At 44.5% G+C, this 25,227-nt stretch overlaps 1 protein-coding gene across 1 annotated transcript in view; it reads right to left on the bottom strand.

Annotated features, from left to right (window-relative positions):
* The window catches only part of LOC144485508 (ephrin type-A receptor 3-like), a 368,384-nt gene that overhangs the window by 96,254 nt on the left and 246,903 nt on the right, over positions 1 to 25,227 (bottom strand). Inside the window, exons 6-8 of the mRNA XM_078203656.1 lie at positions 19,774 to 19,886; positions 18,439 to 18,601; positions 16,841 to 16,949 (exon numbers count right to left, since the gene is read on the bottom strand). Of these exons, the coding sequence (XP_078059782.1) occupies positions 16,841 to 16,949; positions 18,439 to 18,601; positions 19,774 to 19,886 (385 nt within the window). The remainder of the gene's footprint in view (positions 1 to 16,840; positions 16,950 to 18,438; positions 18,602 to 19,773; positions 19,887 to 25,227) is intronic.

The raw sequence follows: 25,227 nt of genomic DNA, 5'->3' as shown, positions 1-25,227 counted from the left end.
TTAACTAACTGTGGGTGAATTGAGATCTGGATTGCTCCGTCCCACCCGACAGAATACTCACTGCATTTCCCACCGGGGATGACACTTAGGCCGGATTCTCCAGTCCCACCAGCGGCACACCCCGTGCCACAAGTTTCCTTGTGACATGGGGTGGCTTCAATGGGAATTCCCATTGACAGCGGAAGGATCTCTGGCATGCCACCTCCCACCGCTGAGACGAATGCTGAGGGGGGGGGGGGGGGGGGGGGGGGGGGCATAAAATCTCTCTTGCTCATCTTTTGGCAGAATTCCACTGAAGGTTAATTATAAATCTTATTTTTAAAGGATTCACAGTTAGCCTGGCATTAGTGATCAGGAAAGAGCTCGAATCTTTTATTAAGGGATGGATAACAGGACACATGGAAATCAAAGGCTTATGGCTTTGGGAATAATATATTAGCATGAGTTGAGGGCTGGTTAATAGAGGGAAAACAGAGAATCAGAATAAATTGTCACAGTCAAGAAGAGAGATTGTAATTATTTTGTTTGGCCTCAGCTATTATAATCTATCTCAATGACCGTGATAAGGGGACTGAGTGCATCCAAGTTTGCTGATGAGAATGTAACGTACGGAGAGGACATATGGAAGCTGTAAAGGGGCAACGATTGGTTAAAGTGCAAGAAGGTGAAAGGTGGAATATAATGTGGGGAATGTAAAACTATTCACTTTAGTAGGATGGATGAAGAAGCAGAATATTTTTAAAAGGTGAGCAGCACGTTGGCATAGTGGTTAGCATTGCTGCCTCACATCGCCAGGGACTGGGTTCAATTCCGGCCTTGAGTGACTGTGTGGAGCTTGCACATTCTCCCCATGTCTGCATGGGCCTCCCCTGGATGCTCCAGCCTCCTCCCACTGTCCAAAGATGTGGAGGTTAGGTAGATTGACCATGCCAAATTGCCCCTTAGTGTGCAATGATGTGGACTAGCCATGGTAAATGCACAGGATTACAGGCATAGAGCAGGAGGGTGGGCCTGGGTAAGATGTTTCTTCAGAGAATTGGTGAAAACTCAATGGCCTGACTGGCCTCCTTCTGCACTGTAGGGATTCAATGGTTCTATGAGGGGCTAATAAATATTGAGGTTTAAAGCGATGTGGGGATCATTACACATGAATCGCAGGAAATTTGTTTATTTATTAGTGTCACAAGTAGGCTTACATTGACACTGCAATGAAGTTACTGTGAAAATCCCTGAGTCACCACGCTCCGGCGCCTGTTCGGGTACACTGAGGGAGAATGGCCAATGCACCTAACCAGCACGTCTTTCAGACTGTGGGAGGAAACCGAAGCACCCAGAGGAAACCCACGCAAACATGGGGAAAACGTGCAAACACTGCACAGACATTGACCCAAGCTGAGAATCAAACCCAGGTCCCTGGCACTGTGAGGCAGCAGTGCTAACCACTGTGCTGCCCCAAAAACATTATGATGGAAGTACGGCAATCAATTAGGATAACAAAATATATTGCAAGCTGGAATTATGTAAGTCTTGCTGCAATTATGTAAGGCTTTGGTGAGACTATTGGTGGAATTCTCCCATTTGGGACTAAGGCCAATGGCGGGGATGCAGAGTGTTTTTTGCTGCAGAGATTGACGGGCAAGCAGGCCATATCCTCTAGCCCTGACCTCATCAATCACATCTCCGTGGTTTAGAGTCCAATTAGAGCAGGGTGGGGTTGATTGTGCAAGTCCCGCCATCATATCTAAGTGCCATATTAAAGAGGTACCCAACACCACGGAAGAAAGACAGTGGACCTCCTGAAGGAAGAAGATTGATCTCCAGGTACGCTCTGAAGCTGGAAAATGGGCCTCCTGAAAAAGATGGACCTTCTTGATGACACTGAAGTTGGAAGATTCACCTGACAGATGCTCCCTCACCCACTGCTGTGATGTTTCAGGGTTCAGGGTCGCTGGCAGCCTGCATCCCAAACTCCTGTGGTAGCCCCTGACAATCTGCAGATAAATCCTGATTTCTGCATGCCACATTATTACAGATGTGCTCTGGACCATCGTGGTTTCCCACTGGCATCGGGGAGGATCCATCGTGGGGGTAAGATTCAGGTCGGCCTTCATTTTCATTCCATTAGCTAATCAGTTTCACGCTGGCTACCAGTGGGTTTCCTGATCTGGCATGGCGGGCACCAGCGGAAGACCCCAAGGGAAATTTACACTGGCATTTTAAAAAAAAGGCTTTTGGGTCTCCCACTGAATTCTACTCCCCTGCCTCCCATTCAACCCTTGGGTGGGGTCATGAAGACCTACATCTGAAATACTCTTTGTGGTTTTGGTCTCCATACCTAAGGAAGGATATATCTACACTAGATGGAGTGCAAAAAAAACCACTTGTTTTTGAGACCTAAGGTGAGAGGACTGTCATACAGGGCAGATCAATTAGAATGGGCCTTCTATTCTCTGGAGTTTAGAAGATTGAGAGCTGATCTCATTGGATCATCAAAACTTCTTTGAGGGCTTGAAAATGTAGACATTGAGAGGCTATTACCCCAGCTGGAGAGAACTAAGGCTCCCGTCTCAAAGGGGTAGGCCATTTAATTCTGAGATAAGCAAAATCATATTCACTCAGAAGGTTATGAATCTTTCAGCATCTCTGAGGTAAAGAATCTCAAATCATTGAGAATATTCAAGACGGAGATATTTTCTGCCACACCCAGAGAATCAAGGGATATGGGAATTGGATGGGAAAGTGGGGTTCAGTCATGATTTTATTGAACAGTGGACCAGGCTGAATGACCTATTCCTGCTCGTATTTCTTACGTTCTCAAGTATTTTAGGTATTGCTTTGAAATCATAGGAAGCAAATCCTGCAAAGGTGCTGTGTTCACATAAAGAGAGGAGACATGGAGACTAAAGTAGGAAAAAATACTTGCTTTCAGAATCCTCGATACTTTATATAATTACAGTGATTTACAAGCTAACATTGAAGTACCCATCATCTATTTATCCCAAGTCCAATTATGAAAATAAAGCTGATTTTAGCACTTAATGCGATATTCTCATTAACAAAACTCCCAGGAGCAGAAGGTAGGATTATTATTCTAGTCACAAGTTGCCTAAAGCACTTGTTTTATGAATGATGTCACTGAGGCAACAATATTATTTGTGGAAACCGCTTGGGCTTTGCCAGAAATGATGTACTGATGGAAACAGCAAGTTAATTTCAAACTCAGAATTAATTGGAATTTTAACCTGATTGGGTTAATTTGTAAATAGTCACAATCAGGCTGAATCTAATAGTGGCATGCAGTGTTTCAGCCGTGCGTCATTAAAGTGCAAGGGACAATTTGTGAAATGATGTCCCCATTATTAAATTCTGCTTATCCTGGCAGTAGATGGACAAGCAACTAGCACCTGTGATTGCAGCGAATCAAAGTTTAGAAGATGTTTTAAAAGAGAAACAAATATCACGACAAAAGTGCCTGGTGGCCATAATGTGCAAGGGAAACATAGTCAATGAATATAATGGATGGAAATTGGATCCTAAAACTACATTAATTCTTTGTTAACATTTCGAACAGCTCTGAAGCCGAGTCACATGGACTCGAAACAGTCTTCTGTTTCTCTTTCCACAGACGCTGCCAGGCATGCTGAGCTTTTCCAGCATTTTCTGTTTTTGTCTCAGATTCCAGCATTTGCAGTATTTTGCTTTTGCATTAGAATAGAACAGAATAGAATAGAATAGAATCCCTAAGTGTAGAGGAGGCCATTCGGCCCATCAAGCCTGCACCGACAACAATCCCACCCAGGCCCTATACATCCCCGTAATCCCACATATTTCCCGCTAATCCCTTTGACACTAAGGGACCATTTAGCATGGCAAATCAACCTAACCTACACATCTTTGGAGTGTGGGAGGAAACCAGAGCACCCGGAGGAAACCCATGCGGACATGGGGAGAACGTGCAAACTTCACATAGACAGTCACCCAAGGCTAGAATCGAACCTGGGCCCCTGGCGCTGTGAGGCAGCAGTGCTAACGACTGTGTTACCGTCCATTGGGTGGTATTTTCTAGTCCCATCAAAAGTCAATGGACGTTTGGCTGCCTCTTCACGTGTTCTGGAAAATTCTGGTCATTAATTCTTTGTTTAACCCTAAGGAAGTTCATGACATGAAGACAGGGAGAAACTGAAGTACTTAATTTCTTTTCTTGAAGGTATTGACCATGGCACCGGGTGTATTTTTCCACACACACCAAGGACCTTGTTCAAGGTAATGCATATATGATTTTTGCTGATGTTGGGAAATTATTCGGTTGTGAAGTTCATGGTATAAGAAGGAAAAAGAAAACGGGTAAAACTCAGCAGGTTAGGCAGCAACTGTACAGAGAAACAGAGCTAACGGCTAAAATTTTCCGGTCATTCTTGCCAGTGGGATTTTCCAGTCCCACCAATGACACCCCGCTGCAGGTTCCCCGGTGACGGAGGGTGAACAATGGGAAACTCCACTGACAGCAGCAGGATCAGAAGATTCTGCTGCCGGCCAATGGCTGGCCACTTCGACCACCCCAAAACATGCCGTGGGGGCGGGGTTGGGCCTGGGGGGGAGACGGATGAAAATCCCATCCAACACTTCAGATTGATGGCCTATTTCTCTTCTGTTCTGTTCTGATGGGAGAGTCTTTAAGCCGGTGGAAGGAGTGAGGAGGTAGGGAGAAGAAAGGAGATACTTTGTGATAGGGTGGAGGGCAGGGCAGTTTAAATAGCAAAAGATTTCATAAGATAAGAATGGTCATGGATGTAATAAAGAAACAAATATTGTGTGTAAAAGAGGTGTGAATTGCCATGTAAACACCATCTGAATGCAAAATGCAGGAGTAAGGAAAGATAGAAGATGAAAACCGAGCCAGCACAATAAAAGAGAAAAAAAAACATCTGAAGAAGGCAGTGGTTTTATCATCAAAAATTGTTGAACTCAATGTTGAGTCCAGTAGGTAAAAGTGCCAAGTTGAAAGATGTGATACTGTTCCTCATACTTGTGTTGAGTTTCACTGAAACACTGTCAGCAGGCCACAGGCAGAAAGGTCAGCACTGGGAACACAGTGGAGAATTCAACTGATGAGCAACCGGGTGCGCAGTCGTGCTTGTCAACTGAGGGAGGGGATGTTAGGGAATACATTGGGAAGACCAAACGCACACTGGGTAACTGCTTTTGGAGCCCTCTGTTCCGAGCGCAAGCACGGCTCTGAGCTTCTGGTTGCTTGTCTTTTGAATTATCGATCTTGCTCCAATGCTGATTTTTCTGCCCTTGGCCTGGCTGTCGTGTTCCAGTGAAACTCAATGCAAGCTCGAGTAATAATATCTTTCAACTCGGCAATCTGCAGCCTTCTGGACTCAACACTGAATTCAACAATTTTAGACCCAGCTCCATCTTGTTCTATGTGATTTTCTCTTCCCTTTTTTGTTTTGCTGGGTTCCTCTCTGTTTTGCGGCACGGTGGCACAATGGTTAGCACTGCTGCCTCATAGCACCAGAGACCCAGGTTCAATTCCTAGCTTGGATCACTGTCAAAGAACAAAGAAAATTACAGCACAGGAACAGGCCCTTTGGCCCTCCAAGCCTGCACTGACCATGCTGCCCAACTGAACTAAAACCCCCTACCCTTCCGGGGACCATATCCTTTTATTCCCATCCTATTCATGCATTTGTCAAGACGCCCCTTAAAAGTCACTACCGTATCTGCTTCCACTACCTCCCCCAGCAACGAATTCCAGGCACCCACCACCCTGCGTAAATAATCTGCCTCGTACATCTTGTTTAAACCTTGCCCCTCGCACCTTCAACCTGTGCCCCCTAGTAATTGACTCTTCCACCCTGAGAAAAAGCTTCTGACTATCCACTCTGTCCATGCCTCTCATAATCTTGTAAACTTCTATCAGGTTGCCCCTCAACCTCCGTCGTTCCAGTGAGAACAAACCAAGTTTCTCCAACCTCTCCTCATAGCTAATGCCCTCCATACCAGGCAACATCCTGATAAACCTTTTCTGTATCCTCTCCATAGCCTCCACATCCTTCTGATAGTGTGGTGACCAGAATTGAACACTATATTCCAAGTGCGGCCTAACTAAGGTTCAATAAAACTGCAACATGACTTGCCAATTTTTAAACTCAATGTCCCAGCCGATGAAGGCAAGCATGCTGTATGCCTTCTTGACTACCTTCTCCACGTGCATTGCCACTTTCAGTGACCTGTGTACCTTTACACCCAGATCCCTTTGCCTATCAATACTCTTAAGGGTTCTGCCATTTACTGTATATTTCCTATCTGTATTAGACCTTCCAAAATGGATTACCTCGCCTGTCTGTGCGGAGTCTGCACGTTCTCCCTGTGTCTGCGTGCGTTTCCTCCGGGTGCTCCGGTTATCTCCCACAGTCCGAAAGACGTGCTAGTTAGGTGAATTGGCCATGCTAAATTCTCCCCAGTGTACCCGAATAGATGCCGGAGTGGAGTAACTAGGGGATTTTCACAGTAACTTCACTGCAATGTTAATGTAAGCCTACTTCTGACAATAATAAATAAACTTAAACTTGTGTCTTTCCTTACACTTTCATGCTACATTCAGATTGTCTTTACATAGCAATTTAGATCTCATTTACACATAACCTTTGTTTCTTTACTATATCCATTACTAATCCTTTTCGCTGTTCATCATGAAATCGTCTGTATTTTAATCTACCCTCCATCTTATCACTTCTCCTTTCTTCTTCCTGCTGCCTCCCCATTTCCACTGGCTTAAAATCACTTCTATCAGAACTGAAGAGAAATAGAAATGTGAGATTATCGACTTTTTTCTGTTTGCAGATGCTGCCTAACCTGCCAAGATTTTCCAGCTTTTTGTTGTCCTTATTTCACAATTCCAGCATTTGCAACATTTTTCTTTTGTGCAAAGATGGTTGTTTTTTTCCCAAGCCTGATCTTGGATCGCAATCAGAGGGGCGAATCCTGGCTGATTTTCTTCTTCCTAACCAACTGCAGCATTCCCACTGTTGCTGCAGCTGAGATCATCTGATTGAGAACAGACCAGGAATCAAACTGGGTACTTTGCTGTTGTAAGTTATTTTTACTCATCCCTGGGATGCGAGTGTCACGGCATTATTGTCATCCCTAATTTCCTTTGAGAAAGTAGTGATGAGTTGCCTTCTTGAACTGCTGAAGTTTATCATAGAATCCCTACAGTACAGAAGGAGACCACTCAGCCCCATCATGTCTGCACCGACAACAATCTCACCCAGGCCCTATCCCCGTCACCCCCATTTACCCTGCTAATCCCCCGACTAGGGTCAATTTAGCTTGGCTAATCAATCTAACCCACACATCTTTGGACTGTGAGAGGAAACCCATGCAGACACAGGGAGAAAATGAAAACTCCACACAGTGACCTGAGCCTGGAATTGAACCTAGGTCCCTAATGCTGTGAGGCAGCAGTGCTAACGACTGTGCCACTGTGCCGCCCTGTCTCTAGTGTAGGTGCATCCACATTCTGTCAGGAAGAGAGCGCCAGGATTTTGACCCAGTGATAGTGAAGGCAGAGGAATACAGAATCTGTACTCTTGAGAGGTATAATATATAGGACCGTATTCATGCTCTGTAATGGTTCGAACAGGCTCATACTCCAGCTCCCTGTTATCAGATAAGAAACATTCACAAGTTGCAAAACTCTCATGATCAATGTTATTCAAATCCATTGATAAGTCATAGCATTGTAATGCCATCCTGGTGATTGAGTTGCGTATTGTATATATTTTACATTTAGAACATAGAACATAGAACAGTACAGCACAGAACAGGCCCTTCGGCCCACGATGTTGTGCCGAGCTTTATCTGAAACCAAGATCAAGCTATCCCACTCCCTATCATCCTGGTGTGCTCCATGTGCCGATCCAATAACCGCTTAAATGTTCCTAAAGTGTCTGACTCCAATATCACTGCAGGCAGTCCATTCCACACCCCAACCACTCTCTGTGTAAAGAACCTACCCTCTGATATCCTTCCTGTATCTCCCACCACGAACCCTATAGTTATGCCCCCTTGTAATAGCTCCATCCACCTGAGGAAATAGTCTTTGAACGTTCACTCCATCTATCCCCTTCATCATTTTATAAACCTCTATTAAGTCACCCCTCAGCCTCCTCCGCTCCAGAGAGAACAGCCCTAGCTCCCTCAACCTTTCCTCATAAGACCTACCCTCCAAACCAGGCAGCATCCTGGTAAATCTCCTCTGCACTCTTTCCAGCGCTTCCACATCCTTCCTATAGTGAGGTGACCAGAACTGCACACAATACTCCAAATGTGGTCTCACCAAGGTCCTGTACAGTTACAGCATAACCCCACGGCTCTTAAACTCCAACCCCCTGTTAATAAAAGCTAACACACTATAGGCCTTCTTCACAGCTCTATCCACTTGAGTGGCAACCTTTAGAGATCTGTGGATATGAACCCCAAGATCTCTCTGTTCCTCCACAGTCTTCAGAACCCTACCTTTGACCCTGTAATCCACATTTAAATTAGTCCTACCAAAATGAATCACCTCACATTTATCAGGGTTAAACTCCATTTGCCATTTTTCAGCCCAGCTTTGCATCGTATCTATGTCTCTTTGCAGCCTACAACAGCCCTCCACCTCATCCACTACTCCACCAATCTTGGTGTCATCAGCAAATTTACTGATCCACCCTTCAGCCCCCTCCTCTAAGTCATTAATAAAAATCACAAAGAGCAGAGGACCAAGCACTGATCCCTGCGGCACTCCGCTAGCAACCTGCCTCCAATCTGAAAATTTTCCATCGACCACCACCCTCTGTCTTCGATCAGACAGCCAGTTACCTATCCAATCGGCCAACTTTCCCTCTATCCCACACCTCCTCACTTTCATCATAAGCCGACCATGGGGGACCTTATCAAACGCCTTACTAAAATCCATGTATATGACATCAGCTGCCCTACCTTCATCAACACACTTAGTTACCTCCTCAAAAAATTCTATCAAATTTGTGAGACACGACTTGCCCTTCACGAATATGTGATATAATATAATATAATATATGTTATATGTTAAACAGACCGGCAGGAGTTGCATGTAAAAACATTAACGATGTAGGCCAGTGAATCAATTTGACTCGCACTTAAAAACATCTTTCACACGGAAGATGCAGCTGCACACCTTCACTGGCAACTTTGAATGTGTAAGAATATGTAATTTATAGTCAAAACGTCTTCCGAAAGAGGCTGATTACTACCTTTCATAACTGGCACCTATGCAAGGGATCTAATTATCTTCCTCCACATTTAATTCTGTGCATCTCCTGTGATGTTAATAATATAAAGCATCAAGACCACTGAAGTCTCCTTTTTAGATCCATGCTGTTCCAGCTCCAGACTTTGTTAACTGGACCTGCACTGATCAATAAATGTGCCTCACACCCTGATTGACTGCTTGCTGTGCCAAATCAATTGTCGCATTAAGATTCGTTGTATTTTTTTTCACCATTAATGAGGTGTTAGGCAACTACTTTTGCGAGTGTGAAAAGGTGCTATGAAACCTCAACCAATTGAGTATTTAATTTGTGCCATTCATCTAAGCACAAAGAATGTTTTTTATGTAACCCAAGGAATTAATGTTGCGCCTTCTGAAACATCAAGACCTTCGATGTAGTAAACAGTAATGAGGATTGATCTCCGATAGTCTGAGATTTGTCACTCTGAATTTTAAGAAGTGAAACTCATTTCCAAAATAGAGATTGTGCTCAAAGTGAGACATAATTGCAAGTGACAGTAATTATTCATGGACTGACAAAAGAAAAACCTTCAATTTTTTTCTCCATAAACCAAAGCATGGAATCGCCCTTTAAAGACTGAAGTCCAATGCAATTTTGAACACAGACACATGACCGAGGATCTGCAACAAAAGCAGCTTCAACAAAATACTTTGAAGTACAATTGAGTGGGGATGACTGCAAATTCAGACTGACAACAATCATGCACTTGGCTCCTTTGAGAAGGTCAGACTGGGATATGAAGGTTAATGTGGAAATTTGGAGACTGAGACACTTTTCCCAGTTGGGACATAGCAGGAAATGAAGGTTCGAGGTTTATCAGGGTGAGGTGCTTAATCCCTGTGTTCTTAAAATTTATGTATATAGAACCAAACAAACAATCATTGAATAGATAAGCAAATAAAAGCAAAATACTGTGGATGCTGGAAATCTGAGATAAAAACAAAGTTTCTCTCCCTAGGTGCTGCCAGACCTTCTGAGTTTATCCATCATTTTCTGTTTTTACATTGAATATATAGGGTTGATCTTCACCTTTACTGTCTGAGCGATAAGCATTGGTTGGAGGAAGGGAGGGGAGTGGAACAAGCCATTAAAATAAAAAACAAGTCTGTAAAAGATACACCCTCCTTCCCACACAACAGGCAGGGCCTCCATTCTGGAATAGGGAACCCGACATTTGGACCAGCTGCCACCCGTGCCATGTCCCTGGCAGAACTACCTCAAGTTCTCAAGTGCCAGCCAATTAATGGCCAAGGACTGGGCTCGCTATTCAATCAGGAACGGTAGGGGAGCTCCCGAGGCTGAAGGACCAGTGGGAGGCCCTCCAGCAATGACATTTCAACAGCTCCACCTGCCAAGAAGAGAGCTGTCATGTGATGGAGAAAGTGAGAGAGAGTGAGGGTGCTTCAACATAAATACACCCTCTGGTGAAAAGGTCAGTTTTTTAAAAAATAAATGAAAAGGCCCTTCTATTTCACCTCAAACTTCCCAGTCACCCCACAAATTATTTTGATTTACAAGCTGCAGTTGGTGCCAGCACAAAGTTCTTGGTTTCCCCCACTCCCCTCACCACAACACCGATCCTTGTGTCTTTTTTTCTTTTCAGATACAGAGCAGGTCAGGCAGTGGGGGAAAAGTAACGCAGGAAGACAGCGATGAAGGAAGAAAGACTGCCGATCGCTCTCATCCTCACAGCCGCTAGCCCAGTTACTGACACTGTGCAAACTTTAGGGCAAAGCTGAGAGGTAGCATCTGCAGGTGATGTGGCACTGGGCACCAATGTACTGCAGCTAGGGAAGGGAACCAGGGTGGTGCAGGTGCCAGCTTGCAAGAGACATGATAGGAGCAATACAATGGGAAGGCTGGTGGGCATGCGTAATGAAATGCTCAGTGCATCAATGGCAAGAGCATGGAGGTTGGGCACCAACTTAGCATCAGGCTTTACACAGAGCTTGGAATCCATCCCTCCCAGTGTGGAAGTGGTGGCAAACTTCAGGAGCATACTTATGGACCTGATTAGGATGTAGGGGTGGTTCTCCCAGCCCATTGTGCTGCAGGCTGGGAGACATAAGCGGAGGCCGTCTAGTGGGCTTCTGCTGAGCGCAACCGCCACCAGCGCCAGGATTTCCGGTGTCATCAGCTCCGCACCAGAAATCGGCATGGAGCTGATTTGAATATTTAAATTCTAATTGTAATGCCATTAGCGGGCCTGGTACTGAAGTCTCTGGGCCCGCTTGCAAAGATACACAATGGCCAGGCACCAAGGGGATGAACAAAGGTGATTAGCTGACCTTCTGTGTGGCATGGTTTAATTTATAAATTTGTTTTGGAATGTTTCATTCTGTGGCAGCATTTATTACAGCATTGTGACCAAAAGAATGCTGTAATTGTCAGTCATGGATGGCTGGTAAGCTATCAGTGAGTGGGAATTGGACTTGCATTTATTGGTATCGCACTTGGACGTATTGATCATGGACAGCCTGGACAAAAAGGGACGTGTTGGTTGCCTGCTCCCTTCCTCAATGACAATGCCAGTGCCCTCATGATGGTGAGGTTATACAGCATGTAGCAGACCATCATGAATCTTTACACACATCCACTCAGTACAGCAGGGCTTCTCCAGAGTTGTCCAGACAACAGAAGTGTATCTTCAGCACACCAGTATACTGCTTTATTGCTTTCGTTCTATGCACATGATTGTGTGTGTCACTAACTATGTTACCCATTTGGCACACTCTGATTTATCTTGTGGCTCAAATGAAGATGAGATAGTGGACTGCCACAGATGAGGGCATGATGACAGCTGCGAGGTTACTGAGCATTTACCTGTCAGTGATGGCTGCCTGTAGTCATACATAGCAAGGGTGGTGCAGGAGTGAAATCACCTTCACTCCCAAGTACATCTCAGGGTTGACATGCAGCACCCACAGTGCAATGTGCATACAGTTAATGGCACCCGGCATCCATAGGTAAGCTTGCAAAAAGCCATTTCTCACTCTCCCTACTCCTCTCTGGCAGGAGGGAATGAAAAGTATTTTTCTTTCTTGCAATAAAGGGCCTCAGTGACCTTCATTATGCAGAGGTGAAAGCAAACTCAGAAATGTTGCTAATAAAGTCTTCCACAGCTTAGAATGAGCCAAATGCATAAAAGCTCATTGCCACTGTCACATCCAATGGCAATGCGGTCTTCCTCCTATCCTGAAAAAGTAGTGGCTGCAGATTTCAGTGTGGTGGTTTGTAATAAACCTCGGGGCGGCACGGTAGCACAGTGGTTAGCACTGCTGCTTCACAGCTCCAGGGACCTGGGTTCGATTCCCGGCTTGGGTCACTGTCTGTGTGGAGTTTGCACATTCTCCTCGTGTCTGCTTGGGTTTCCTCCGGGTGCTCCGGTTTCCTCCCACAGTCCAAAGATGTGCGGGTTAGGTTGATTGGCCACGCTAAAATTGCCCCTTAGTGTCCTGAGATGCGTAGGTTAGAGGGATTAGTGGGTAAAATATGTAGGGATATGGGGGTAGGGCCTGGGTGGGATTGTGGTCGGTGCAGACTCGATGGGCCGAATAGCCTCTTTCTGTACTGTAGGGTTTCTATTCTATAATTCTATAAAACACAGGCATCTGGGACACTGGCCTGAATTCTACCGGCATGCCCACTCAAGTCTCGTAAGATCGCGCCCGAGGCCAATGGAGAATGCAGTTCTGTGAGCCTCGCCCACTCCAATTTCGGGGTGGGCATGCCGGTAAAATCAGGACCGCTGTCCTTGCTGAAGTTCTGATAGTGGAATTGCTCCCAGGCATATGGCCTCCTTTGAGAGCTCTTCTGTCCCTCTCCTCTCTAGCAGCCTGTCCTCCTCACGATCACCTCTGCTCATTCTTCCTGTCATGCTGTAGGCACTGACAAATGCTGCACCATGTCTGAGAATATGTGTAAGCTACTTGTAGTCAGGGCAAAGTTCTTCAGTACCTGACACCACACCCTGTAAACTTTAGCAATTTTCAACAAATCTGCAGACTGCACAACATTCTATAATCTCAGAGAGAACCTGTAGAAATCAGTCAGCAACTTTTCCAGAGGTTGTTGATGATCCTGTCAAAAACACTGGTGAGGATTCTTCCTGTTGCTGAAAGCATGCTCAGCTGGACGCATTTCAGCAATGGCATTAGAGGAAGTATTGATGCCCAAAATGACAACATTGGCATTAAATCAACATTATATACTGGTTGAAGTCAAGACCTTCCTATTCTGCACACTTCTGGTCAACATTGCCTGGATACCTGCATCTTCACAAATAATGCCATCCAGCACAGCCAGCACCGCGGATGCCACATTAGAGGCAAATTGGCACTCGTTTCTCTGAAAAACTGGGGGGATTTTGTCCATATCTTTGAAAGCTTCGTCAGTCTGCAGTCATTTTGAGTCCTGACCTATTATCAGACAAAAAGATTCATCTCTGCTGTCTGATTTGGAATCAGATGAAGGACAGTGTTTGAACACATTAACCATCCATGCCCACTCCCCTTCCCAGATACTTTTTATTTCACTGAGATTCAAGTCATGTACCTACAGGCAAATGTGTCATATCTCACTTCTTGAGAAATGGGGGAGGAGGGGGAGAATAAAATTGAATGGACAGTATTCCCTCCAGGAACCTGCCCTAACCCAGATGGAAATTTCACGCTTGGGTGGGCAGGGCCTCAGGCTGGAAACCTGCCCTTTCACCAATTAAGATGCTTAAATGGCCATTCAAGGGCAGATGGAAGTTCTGCCCGCTGCCAATCAATGTTCAAGTGGGTGGTAATTGGCAGTGGACCTCCGAGAGTTGGGAGTAGTGCGTTACGCGTTGACTGTTAGGATGTCGAGTGCCGATCGTTTGCCATCTGTCAAATCCTACCCGTGAGGGAGAGGTGGATGAATTTCCATTCATAGGTGAAAGGACTCATTCTAACTCAACTGACGCGTTGCTCAGGGCGCGATCTTACCGGTCCATTCATGCCATGCTCCCGGTGCAGAAAATTCAGAGTATCTGGCACCCAGCCAAATCTCCATTCACTGCAGCGGGATGGGAAAATCCCATTGGCATGAACACCCATAATATTCCGGCCTCAGAGTTCTCAAGTAAGTAACTGGAAAGGAGTTAGCTGCTATTTTAATTACTGATTGATATGTTCAACACATAGGTAGGTTACAGTGAATGTGTTTGCTGTATCACTGGAAAAGGTAACAGAAACAATGCATTTTTACTCATTTTTCTCAAGGCATGAGGTGTAAACTGTCAAATAAATGGGCTTTTTCTCTGCAAAGTTGTACAGCAGCAGGGCCTCAGGATGAAATGGAAATCACAGAAGCATTGCAGTGAAAAACAACTAGAATGGAAAATGTTAATGAAATCACAGTCAGATTGCCAGTGTTATTAATGTTCTCGATGTACATTACCAGGAAGAACATCAATGTAGTTACTGAGGGGAAAAGCCCTATTGGAAAAATCCTAACCTTTCAAGAATTTTCCATTGGTATTCCTTTTAAATGAATAGGACAAGGGTGTATTTATTTTGCAAATGGAAAGTTTGCTGACCTGTATCAAATCTGACTAAGTGAAGGGTTAAACTAAATTCTACAGCACACGCTTCATTCAGTGTAGCCATGCAGGGTACTGCCAATAAAGATAGGGCTGTCTGTACCAAAGGCACATGTTATTACTAAGTTTACTGATGGAACATGACTGCTGGATTTAATTTACATGCAAAATGAAAGAGAAAATGGCATCTGTAAAGTAACTGATTATCATAGGTATTAGACTTAAATAATGAGCACGCCCCTACTCCCATGAAGGTCACACATCAAATGCATCGGTGGCTCTGACTCAGTAACTTTCCATTTTCAATTCAGGAGTGGAGGTTTCTAGCTGAACTTCAAGGCAAACCAGATTGCAGGTGAAGCAAAGCTATGAGAACCTTTTACCAAACTGCATGTAACACAAGCCAAGGTGTGCAATCTGGCTACAGCAAGAAACAATCTTGGAAGAAACATCACCATGGACAGAATTTTATGCTCCCCCAAGGGGGTAGGAAGGGACAGTAGAATTGAATGCATAGGATTCCCCCGACAGGAAAAAACCCAGACACAATTGCATGCTTGGGTGGGTTGGGCCTCGAGCAGGAGACCTGCCCATCCACTTCTAAATGGCCATTTAAGGGCCACTTAGGGACCTTATCCCATCCAGCCTCAATTTTTAGGTGGGAGCTGGAGCAGGTGAAAGTAGGGAGAAAATGGGCAATTTCACCTTTTCCCATCTCAGGTGGAAGGGGGGGGAATGCCTCACTCTCAGGCCCCCTCAGAGTTGGGATGCCCTCCCCCTGGGATATGGCTTGGCAGCTCTGCGTGCCCCTCTCCCCCTGACCTATTCTACAATGCCACATTTGGTCCCTTCCTGAACCCTCCAGATGTTCCCTACCCTCATGCCCTAGGACTTCCAGGTCTCGGGACACAGTCCCAGTCACAGTATTGCAGTATGCTCCAGGCCATTGCAGAGCTGTGCCTGGCTGGGTTGAAAAGCTGTCAACCAATTTGACGGGTGGGACTTCCAAGAGCAGATGGAAGTCCTGCCCACTGCCAATGAACACTCAACTGAATGTTGAATGGCTGTCCGAGTGTGAGAGTCGCCAGCTGCGCATTGGACACCAACTCTCAGGATGGCAAGGGCCAAACACTCGCGGTCCCCAAAATTCTATCCCTCGAAAACATGCCAAGTAGACATCAAATCACAAATTATCTAAAATTTAAAATCCTGCACTGCAGGAAAAATAATCCCACGTAAAAGGCCCCTTTATGTTGTTGACGCTCAGTGCATCAGCAGACAAAGATTGAATCATGGAGGTGACTACATATTAAATAGGAAATTATGCACTATATCAGGAAGTTTTTGGTACTTCCCTCCAAGAGATTAAACAGATGGAGTTTCATGTTCGGGTACATATGTTATAGGTGAATTGTAGAAAGAATGTACTTAATTGTCAAATCACTATTTCATTTTCAATGCATTTTAACATCTTTTACATCCGGATTTATTCTCTGACCCACCAAAAACATGCATTAGCATCTACCAATTGGGCTCTGTTTTAGCACTGACAACTTTAGAGCTTAGTAGCTTTAATGGTGAACATCCTTCAATTCAGAGTCATTTGTATAACCTCATTCATTATTCTGAACTATGGAGTTATAATTATCTCCATTTCATCTTGTTCTCGTTTTTTCCCATTACCAATTTAACCTATGATGGACTCCCACTCATTTATTCACTTAAGATAAAGCTTGATGTAGCTGCTTTGTGATACCCAAACTAACGTGTACAGTTTCAATCCATAAACAATCTATCCACCCCAGGAATAATGGTACTCAGCTGAGTGTGAGTACAGATTAACAGGTATTTCATCAGGAGGACATTACTGTCTGTTAAATTTATACTTCACAAGGACTGGACAGAGGAACATAGAACAGATCAGCAAGAAATTAATTTTGTTTACCTTCCACTAACGACAAAGCAGGTCACGAGAAAGATCAGGAGGACAATTCCCCCAGCAACAGACACTGCCATGATGGTGGGTTGGTTTGGATCGCCAATGGCTAGCATGTCTAAGAAAGAAAGGAAAGCAGTTGCTAGATTGTACAGTGTGTTCTCTGAAGTGGAAATTGCAGACACAACAACATAAATGCTCTAATATTGCAGACTAATGTTGTTCTCCCAACTACTTATTACTTGGTGTGTTGGGATGTTGTGATTGGGTGACAGTTTCTATTGACTAGATGAAGACAACCTGAACTGTTCCACAAGTTCCAACAGTGCAAGAACATCTCCAGACATTTCTCTGATGATAGCATCTCCATGATTCCCCTAATTGGTCTCTCTCTCACTTCCTCTTGAAACACTCACAACCCTCTGGTCTCTGGTCTAAGTGTGCGAGCGTAGCCTGCAAGCTCTGACAAGTTGATCTACTGATTGATGTCCAAGCATCCACATTGCTCATGAAGGACCTCCGGATAGTAAATGGGATTTGGTAACTTGGAGATCTCTGAAAAAGGTGCTTATTATGTACAGAAGGACATTTCCTCTTTCCAAATAATTTGGTTCCTTGGAAGAAAAATCACACTCAGACTTGGACCTCAAGAAGATTTCCATTGGGCCATCATGTTCAGTAGTGATTTCTTCTTTGGCATTTAAGGACTTTTAGGTTTATTTAATTGAACACGGGAATTTGTACACAGATGTATTAATTTTTTTTCAAGTCATTGGTCATTTTGTGAAAGACCTTTACACTTACAGTCTGTGATTACTCCTATAGCAATCAAATTGAAGGTGGTTTTCACCTAAAAGAAGTGGCCAGTGAAAGCTTTAAAGATGACTCCAGATTTATTGAATACCATTGAACCTCATTCTTTTTAATAGCTATGCTGTCTTGTAGTTCTATTATAAAAAACACCCAGACTTCAAGTGAATGCTGTTTACACTACCCAAACAAGTGATAGTTCCCTCTAGCTGAAAATAAAAAGGCAATAATCCACTCCAGTGAATAATCATTATCTCTTTACTAGCACCAGTCATGCAGTGTCACAGAACATTTCAACATGGTTTCTACTCTCGTATTTCAGACTCTCAGGATGTCCATTCCAGGACAGTGAGTCTAAGACACTTTCCCTCTCAGCTTTTAGAAATATATTTTTACGACTGATTATACTTATGCATTACCTGCCTTTAAACTCATTAAAGAGTATTCCTGGTGACAAATCTCAAAAGGCCAGTCACATTAAACAGTTTAAGGTGACATAAAATGGCAGTGCACTTTAGTACAGCTGTTAAGTCCTTCTCAGTGCACTTAAATCCAGGGATATGTATCCATCTGCAATATTGTCATATTCACCTTTGCCCATCAAACTACTACCAATTCTTGATTCTGCACAAAATGTGTTCATATAGGGTCTTTGAGTAAATATTTGCTCCACAATCAAATACAGTGGGCTGCCACTGACTGCAAATAGTGCCAAGGTTAACCTGATTTTATTCTTGTGCTATAATCCTCACAGTTCTCCATTCACAAGGTTTGCTCTGGAATTTTTCTGTGCTTACCTTCTTGACTGGTCTCCAGCTCAATTTCACCACCGTAGGTCCCGTGCCCTCCGCTGGTGCGAGCTCTGACCCGAAACACATATGTTGTACCCGGTTTTAGTCCATCAACTGTCATGCTGTTAGATTTGGTTTTTAAAACGGTGTAGTTTTGGTCCTTTTGATTCTATTGCAATAAACACAAAGTGCGATTATAATTATTTATAGTGACTGAACTCATTTTGTATCAAGTGTCAGTAGATTATTAATTAATGGGGGACACATTGTAGATATTAGGGAATACAATCCCAGATGACCTTCCCTCCATCATAAGGTCAGAAATGGGGTTGTTTGCTGATGACTGCATAATGTTCAGCACCATTCCTGACTCCTCAGATACTGAAGGATCTGTCCATGTACATCAAGGCCTAGACAACATTCAGGCTTGGGCTGATAAGTGGTAAGTAACATTCCTAACATGCAAGTGCCAGGCAATGACCATTTCCAACAAGAGAGCATCTAACGATCGCTCCTTTTTATTCAAAGGCATTACCATTGCTGAAACCCCTTCTGTCAACATCTTGGGAGTTATCATTGACCAAAAACTGAACTGCATCAACCCTTTAAATACTGTGGGGGTGATCTTGAGCCCACGCTTGCTGTCTGTGGGAATGGCAGCAGGAGCTCAAGATCCGGCAAAACCTGGAAGTCACGAATCTCACCGGCGAAGTTGCGGCTTCTGATTTTCGCTGCCCCTCTCTGGTGACATAATCAGGTTCGGGTGGGCGTAAACCTGATTTAAATATATTTCAAAACATTTACATATTGTTCAAGGCCCCCACTCCCGTATATTGATTCCGAGGCATATTTTCAAAACTCGCCTACTTGAGGTTCACTCAGACATCAGCCTGTCGTGGGGCGCAAAGATGATATAGCCCTGGGGGAGAGGGACATGGCTGGGCAATGCACTGGCAAAGCTCCCTGGCACAGGTTGGCACTGCCAGGATGGCACCCAGTGATCTCAATACAACTGGGCTTTGCCGGCATATTGCGGCCTCGCCCCTCTACATGATGGCATGAAACACGCCATCTGTTTTCTTTTGTGACAGGATCTGGAGAAAAATCCAGCGTACGCCGTTTTCTCGCTGGAACCAACACTCGGACATTTTTTTGGTAAAATGTCGCTCAGTGGCTAGGTCTGAGTCTTGGAATTCTGTGCAGAGTAACTCTATGAAGCCTGTCCAACCATCAATAATGCACAAGTCAGGATTGCTCCAGTACACTCAGTTGCTTTCAGGAGGTAACTTCAAAAAATGGTTACTTATTAATCAGAAGCTCCGCATATATTTTCTTACTGACCTTTTCATAGTAGATAACCTCGTACTCCACAATAACTCCATTAGCATGATCTGGTCCCTGCCAAGCCAGGGTAATGCTATCCTTACTCTTTCTCTCTTTCAGAATCACGTTCACTTGAAAATAGACAAAACAGGATAAAAACACGTTGTTAGTAAAGCAATGCACTTTCATGGAAACCACAGCATAAAGTAACATATTGGCAAAACACCAATATTGGATATTACTGCACCAAATATAAAGAATCATAGAATCCCTGCAGTGCAGAAGGAGCCCATTCAGCCCATCGAGTCTGCACTGACCACAATCTCATCCAGGCCCTATTCCCGTAATCCCACATATTTACCCTGCTAATCCCCCTGACACTAGGGTCAATTTAGCATGGCTAATCAACCTAATCCACACATCCTTGGACTGTGGGAGGAAACCTGAGCACCCAGAGGAAACCCACGGAGATATGGGGAGAACACACAAACTCTACACAGACAATGACCCAAGGCTGGAATTTAACCTGGGTCCCTGGTGCTGTCAGACAGCAGTGCTAACCACTGTGCCACCCCTTAAAGTACAATGGGATAGAATCCTTACAGTGCAGAAGAAGCCATTTGGCCCATCGTGTTTGCATCAAATTCCCTCAGCCCCGTTCTATCCCTGTAACTCCACACAGTTGCCATGGCTAACCCATCTAACCTACACATCTTTTGGACACTAGGGGGAATTTAACATGGTCAACCCACCTAACCTGCACATCTTTGGAGTGTGGGAGGAAAGCGGAGCACCCGGAGGAAACCCATGCAGATATAGGAGAACATGCAAACTCCACAGTCACCCAAAACTGGTATTGAACCTGGGTCCCTGGCACTGTAAGGCAGCAGTGCTAACTACTGTGCCGGCGTGCCACCCCAGGATGGTCATTGTGCCTTACAAAGCCCCAGTTGCATCACGTTTACTTAACTAATGCCCTGGAATTTGATTCTTCTCTGCACTAAATTGAGAATGACGCAACATTTGTCAGGTCTCACTATTTCCATAAGGCAGTTGACTTGCATATGTCCAATGACTCAGCCATCAATTCTGAACACAGCAGCCACTCAAATCTATCAGACATGTTGTACTCATGAATGGGAGTGTTTGTAACTCAAAACATTCAAAACTGTTCAAAAACAATTCATGTGAGGACTGCAGGAGCCAGTTCCCTTTATGCTGTCAAAAATACTTTTGCCATAACCCTCGTGCTGACAATCTCATGCGGAATAATGGAGATCTGGTAATAATCTGGGTGGCATGGTGGCACAATGGCTAGCATTGCTGCTCACAGTGCCAAGGACCCAGGTTCGATTGTACATTCTCCCCATGTCTGCGTGGGTTTCCTCCAGGTGCTCTGGTTTCCTTCCACAGTCCAAAGATGTGCGGGTTAGGTGGATTGACCATGCTGAATTGCCCCTTAGTGAGAGGGCTTCTAGCTAGGGTAAATGCATGGGGTTATGGGGATAGGGCCTGGGTGGGATTCTAGTCAGTGCAGACTCCATGGGCCGAATGATCTTCTGCACTGTAGGATCCTATGAAATCAAAGGCTATGATGTCACTGAGCACTCAGGTTTGAGAAATTGGGTTAATGAACTCTTGTCAGTCTGTTAATGTCTTCGACTGAATTTGAACCTTTTACTCGTCCTGGCATCATAGTTTATGTCACACATTTTGACCAGTCTTTGTTTTCTTGTTATGAGGTGCTGGGCATGAGGTTCTGAGGCTGTGGTGACCCCAGTCTCAGGGCTGCTCCTGCTGAAGGGTCACAATATTTCAGAGGGAACTCATTTAAACTTAGCAATGCAGTTAATAAATACTGATCACGATAACTGGGGGTGGGATTGCATTGATACATTGATCCTTCACCCCTGGCAGCTAGGTTCAATTCCAACCCAGATTCAGATATAAAAAAATCTTCTCTCTGTCAGGCCTCAAGTGGTGTGAACTTCTCTGTGGGACAGAAGTGACCAGAATTGAACACAAATTGGCATCGAATTTGGAGGTTTCAGTTAGAGAAACTGCGAAGATGGCTCTGAAACTTTCTCCGAGTGTGGCCCGAGCTAATGATTTGGAATTAGTTTCCTGGACTCACTTCAATGATTGCAGGAGGTTGAAAAAAAATCCAGTTATTTCCCTCTAATTTACCATTGGAAGATTCTTTTCCTGCCTCTCCCAGGAGACTTCATGGCACCGAGGGAGGAGTCATTTGATGTGACGCAGAAGGTACTAAAACTGCTGCGCCAGGCCAGATGGAGCTATGGTATTGTTTGACCTTTGTGTATGTTCAGATTACTTGATGCGGACAGTGAGAGCGAAAAGGCTTGAGTAATTTAAGTACAAAAATATGAAGGTAGAATACATGTATAATATATGTGGCTGGAGTTGCTATTATATTTAGGGAAAATGGATGACTTCACTTCAGATGATGGAGACTGCAGTACACTCCAGGCAGAGCCATTGACTGAAATAAAAACCACAAATGAGTGAATAGAGATTTATTTTGTTATAACCACAGACATTTTGTTTTACTTGATTGAGGACTCGATGTAAAGAGTCAAATGTCGAAGTGCAGGACATTGCCAAGGTTGACAAAGAGTAAGGGAGAACATGAGCAAAATAAAGCTGTCATGATCAGACAATGTCAGATATAGGTTGTAAAAGCGTGAATATTGCAAAGGAAAACATTTCAAGGCCAAAATTATAAAGGTTGGCAAAAGAAAATTCCTCAAGTGTATCAGACTCTCCAAAGCCATTCGCGATTTGACAAGAAATGGTTACTTAAGAAAAATAAACTACTGAGCGGTGCAAGGTGCATGACATCCAACTACCTGCTCAGAATCCTATACAATAAGTTATTTTAGACTATGAAGGAGGCGATTCTCCTTTTGGAGGGAGCAGTTCCATCTGGACAGGACCTTCGCTCTCTCTCCTATATTTACCCAAGCCCTCACCCATTTTTAATACAAAGAGACTCATCGGCCAGAATTCTCCCATCCCATCCGCCACTGGAATTTTAGCAGGCAGGGGACGAACCATGTAAAGGTCTATTGAAGTCAGGCGGGAATCTCCAGTTTTCAGGTGAGCGCGGCCGGAGAATCCCACCCATCAAGTAAGCATGCTGGGCTTCCTGCATGATTCACCAGGCCAAAAAGAAGCTCACCAGTGCAAAGTTAGAAAACTTCAATCCTACTGAGGGGAGATTAATTTCAGGGACTTGAAAGGGGCATTAATTCTCGCAAGATCTAAAATAAAGAACCAACAAAGTCAGTTGTGAAGACAGGAGTTTTTGACAGATCTGTTACTGGGGACAAAATAGAGGAAGAAGTGGCCATCCACAAGGCTCTTTCAACACCTTGGGCTGCTCCAGGGGTAAATACGATAGTTTCCCATCTGGCAGCCCCAGGTATTGGTGACAGAGATGGAAAGATTAAAAACATAGCAGAAACTGAGAGCGCCCCCCCCCCCCCCCCCCCCCCCCCCACCCCGAGCACCCTGCCATGATGGTGGCACAGTGGTTAGCACTGCTGCCTCACAACGCCAGGGACATGGGTTCGATTCTAGCTAGCCTCAGGTGACTGTGTGGAGTTTGCATGTTCTCCCAATGTCTACGTGGATTTCCTCCAGGTGCTCCGGTTTCCTCCCAAATTCCAGAGCTGTGTTGGTTAGGTAGATTGGTCATGCAAACTTGTCCCTAATGTGTAAGTTTGGTGGATTAGTTATAATGAAGCAGGGGTTTGGGGGCAGGGTGGGAAGCTCTTCGTAGGCTCGGTACAGACTCGATGGGCTGAGTCTGCACTGCTTCTGCACTGTAGGGATTCTATGATTTGCATGTCACTGGCTGAAACACTCTTCAGAGACTTTAGGTATGTTGTCCTAGACCTGGAAGATGGTGAGAATTCTGTGCACTTATCTCCTTCTACTTGTGGCTCCTGCTGTTCTATTGGCACCCTTCACTTTCTTCACCTTTAGAGATAAATGCCTTCAAAAACTGGGGAGACTTTAACTGAGCGTAGCTGTGGATTCCATTTAGTGATGTCTGAAATGGGTAGCACAAGTGGGGCTATTCTTCTGGCAAATCCAAGCATCATCCCAACTCATTTTCCTTGTTTGGGATCAGTAGACAGGGTGGATTCCGAGTTGGATCTGGTGCTTCAGAGTGATTCCGTCACCGAGTGACAGCAAGAGATTGTCAGGCTCTGTGGCAGCATCTCAAATGAGCAGGGTCGATTTTAAAGAGGGCAGCAGCTCTCTCACTGGGAGAATACTATGTCTGAATTCGTTCTGACCAAGCCCACAATCAGGAGGGCACGGGAGTTAGGATATCAGCCACCTTTACACTTCTTTAACCAGTTCCCCCGGCCTTCCATTGATACTACTTCCTCTCGACTGGCCTTGCACGCAATCAGTGATGTTGAGTTGAGAATGGAGAAAAATCCCTCTCTGCCACTGTCATCGCCACAAGTCAGGCCAGAGAACTGAGATCAGCAATGGGTAAGTTTTCATTTCCCTACCCAATGGTTTGTGAGAGGATGGAACTTCTACAGCCACTTGAACAGAGGTTAACTAATTTAGCATAAACCACAAATTAAACCTGGAGTATCTCCAGTCTTAGACAGCTCAGCTATCCAGGAAACCAGCAAATGCCACATTTTTATGCCAAGTCTTAGAAATCTCAGCAAATGGAGTCCAACCAATATGTGCTTTGAAAATAAAATGAATTGTTATTAAGGCATTGGATGCTTATTTCACTAAAATTCAAGGATAAGGGCTTGAGTTTTCCTTTAATTTTTTGGCTTAAAACATCCTATCAATTATCACCAATTTTCTTCACAGTAATGTTGTGTTCCTGGTGAATATTTGCTGTTTTAATCATACCCTGCTCCCCTTCCACACCTCCACATTTTAGCTTGATCACGAAAGTTGGCAAAGCGAACCTGTGGAGAACTCTTAGGCTGAGGTCAAGCCACTGAAAAAATGAATTAATTCCTCCGTGTAATTCTCTCTTTCCCCTGGGAAAACCAGCCAAGACTGACACACTTCCTCTCTCGAAGTACAGGCTGGGAATGTGTTGGAAACTCAAGCCTCCAAAATTGTCAGCCTAAAAGCACTGTAGCTGAAAGAAAACTGGCCAAATGGTCTGACAGTATCTTCAATTCTGCAGCAAGCACTTCACTTTGCCGTCTCTCTTGCAGCAGACAAGTACATCTGCAAATGAATAGCTCTGCGAGACTAGCAATTACAACTGTGCAAAGTGATTAGAGTTGCGGATCATTAGCAGCGCAATCACTCGGCTCTGATTGCTCAAGTATGTACTGACTAATCCCTTTGGCACAAGTTCAGAAAATGTCAAGTCGATCTTGATTTTCATAGTGAAAAAAATGCCACGCATGAAATCGTTAATAATACTCTATTGACTGCCTTAAACTCAAC

This window comes from Mustelus asterias, chromosome 3 (assembly GCF_964213995.1).
Source record: "Mustelus asterias chromosome 3, sMusAst1.hap1.1, whole genome shotgun sequence".
NCBI classification, from domain to species: Eukaryota; Metazoa; Chordata; class Chondrichthyes; order Carcharhiniformes; family Triakidae; genus Mustelus; species Mustelus asterias.
The sequence above is the reverse complement of the archived record's forward strand: the minus strand, read 5'-3'. Positions and strand labels throughout refer to the sequence as shown.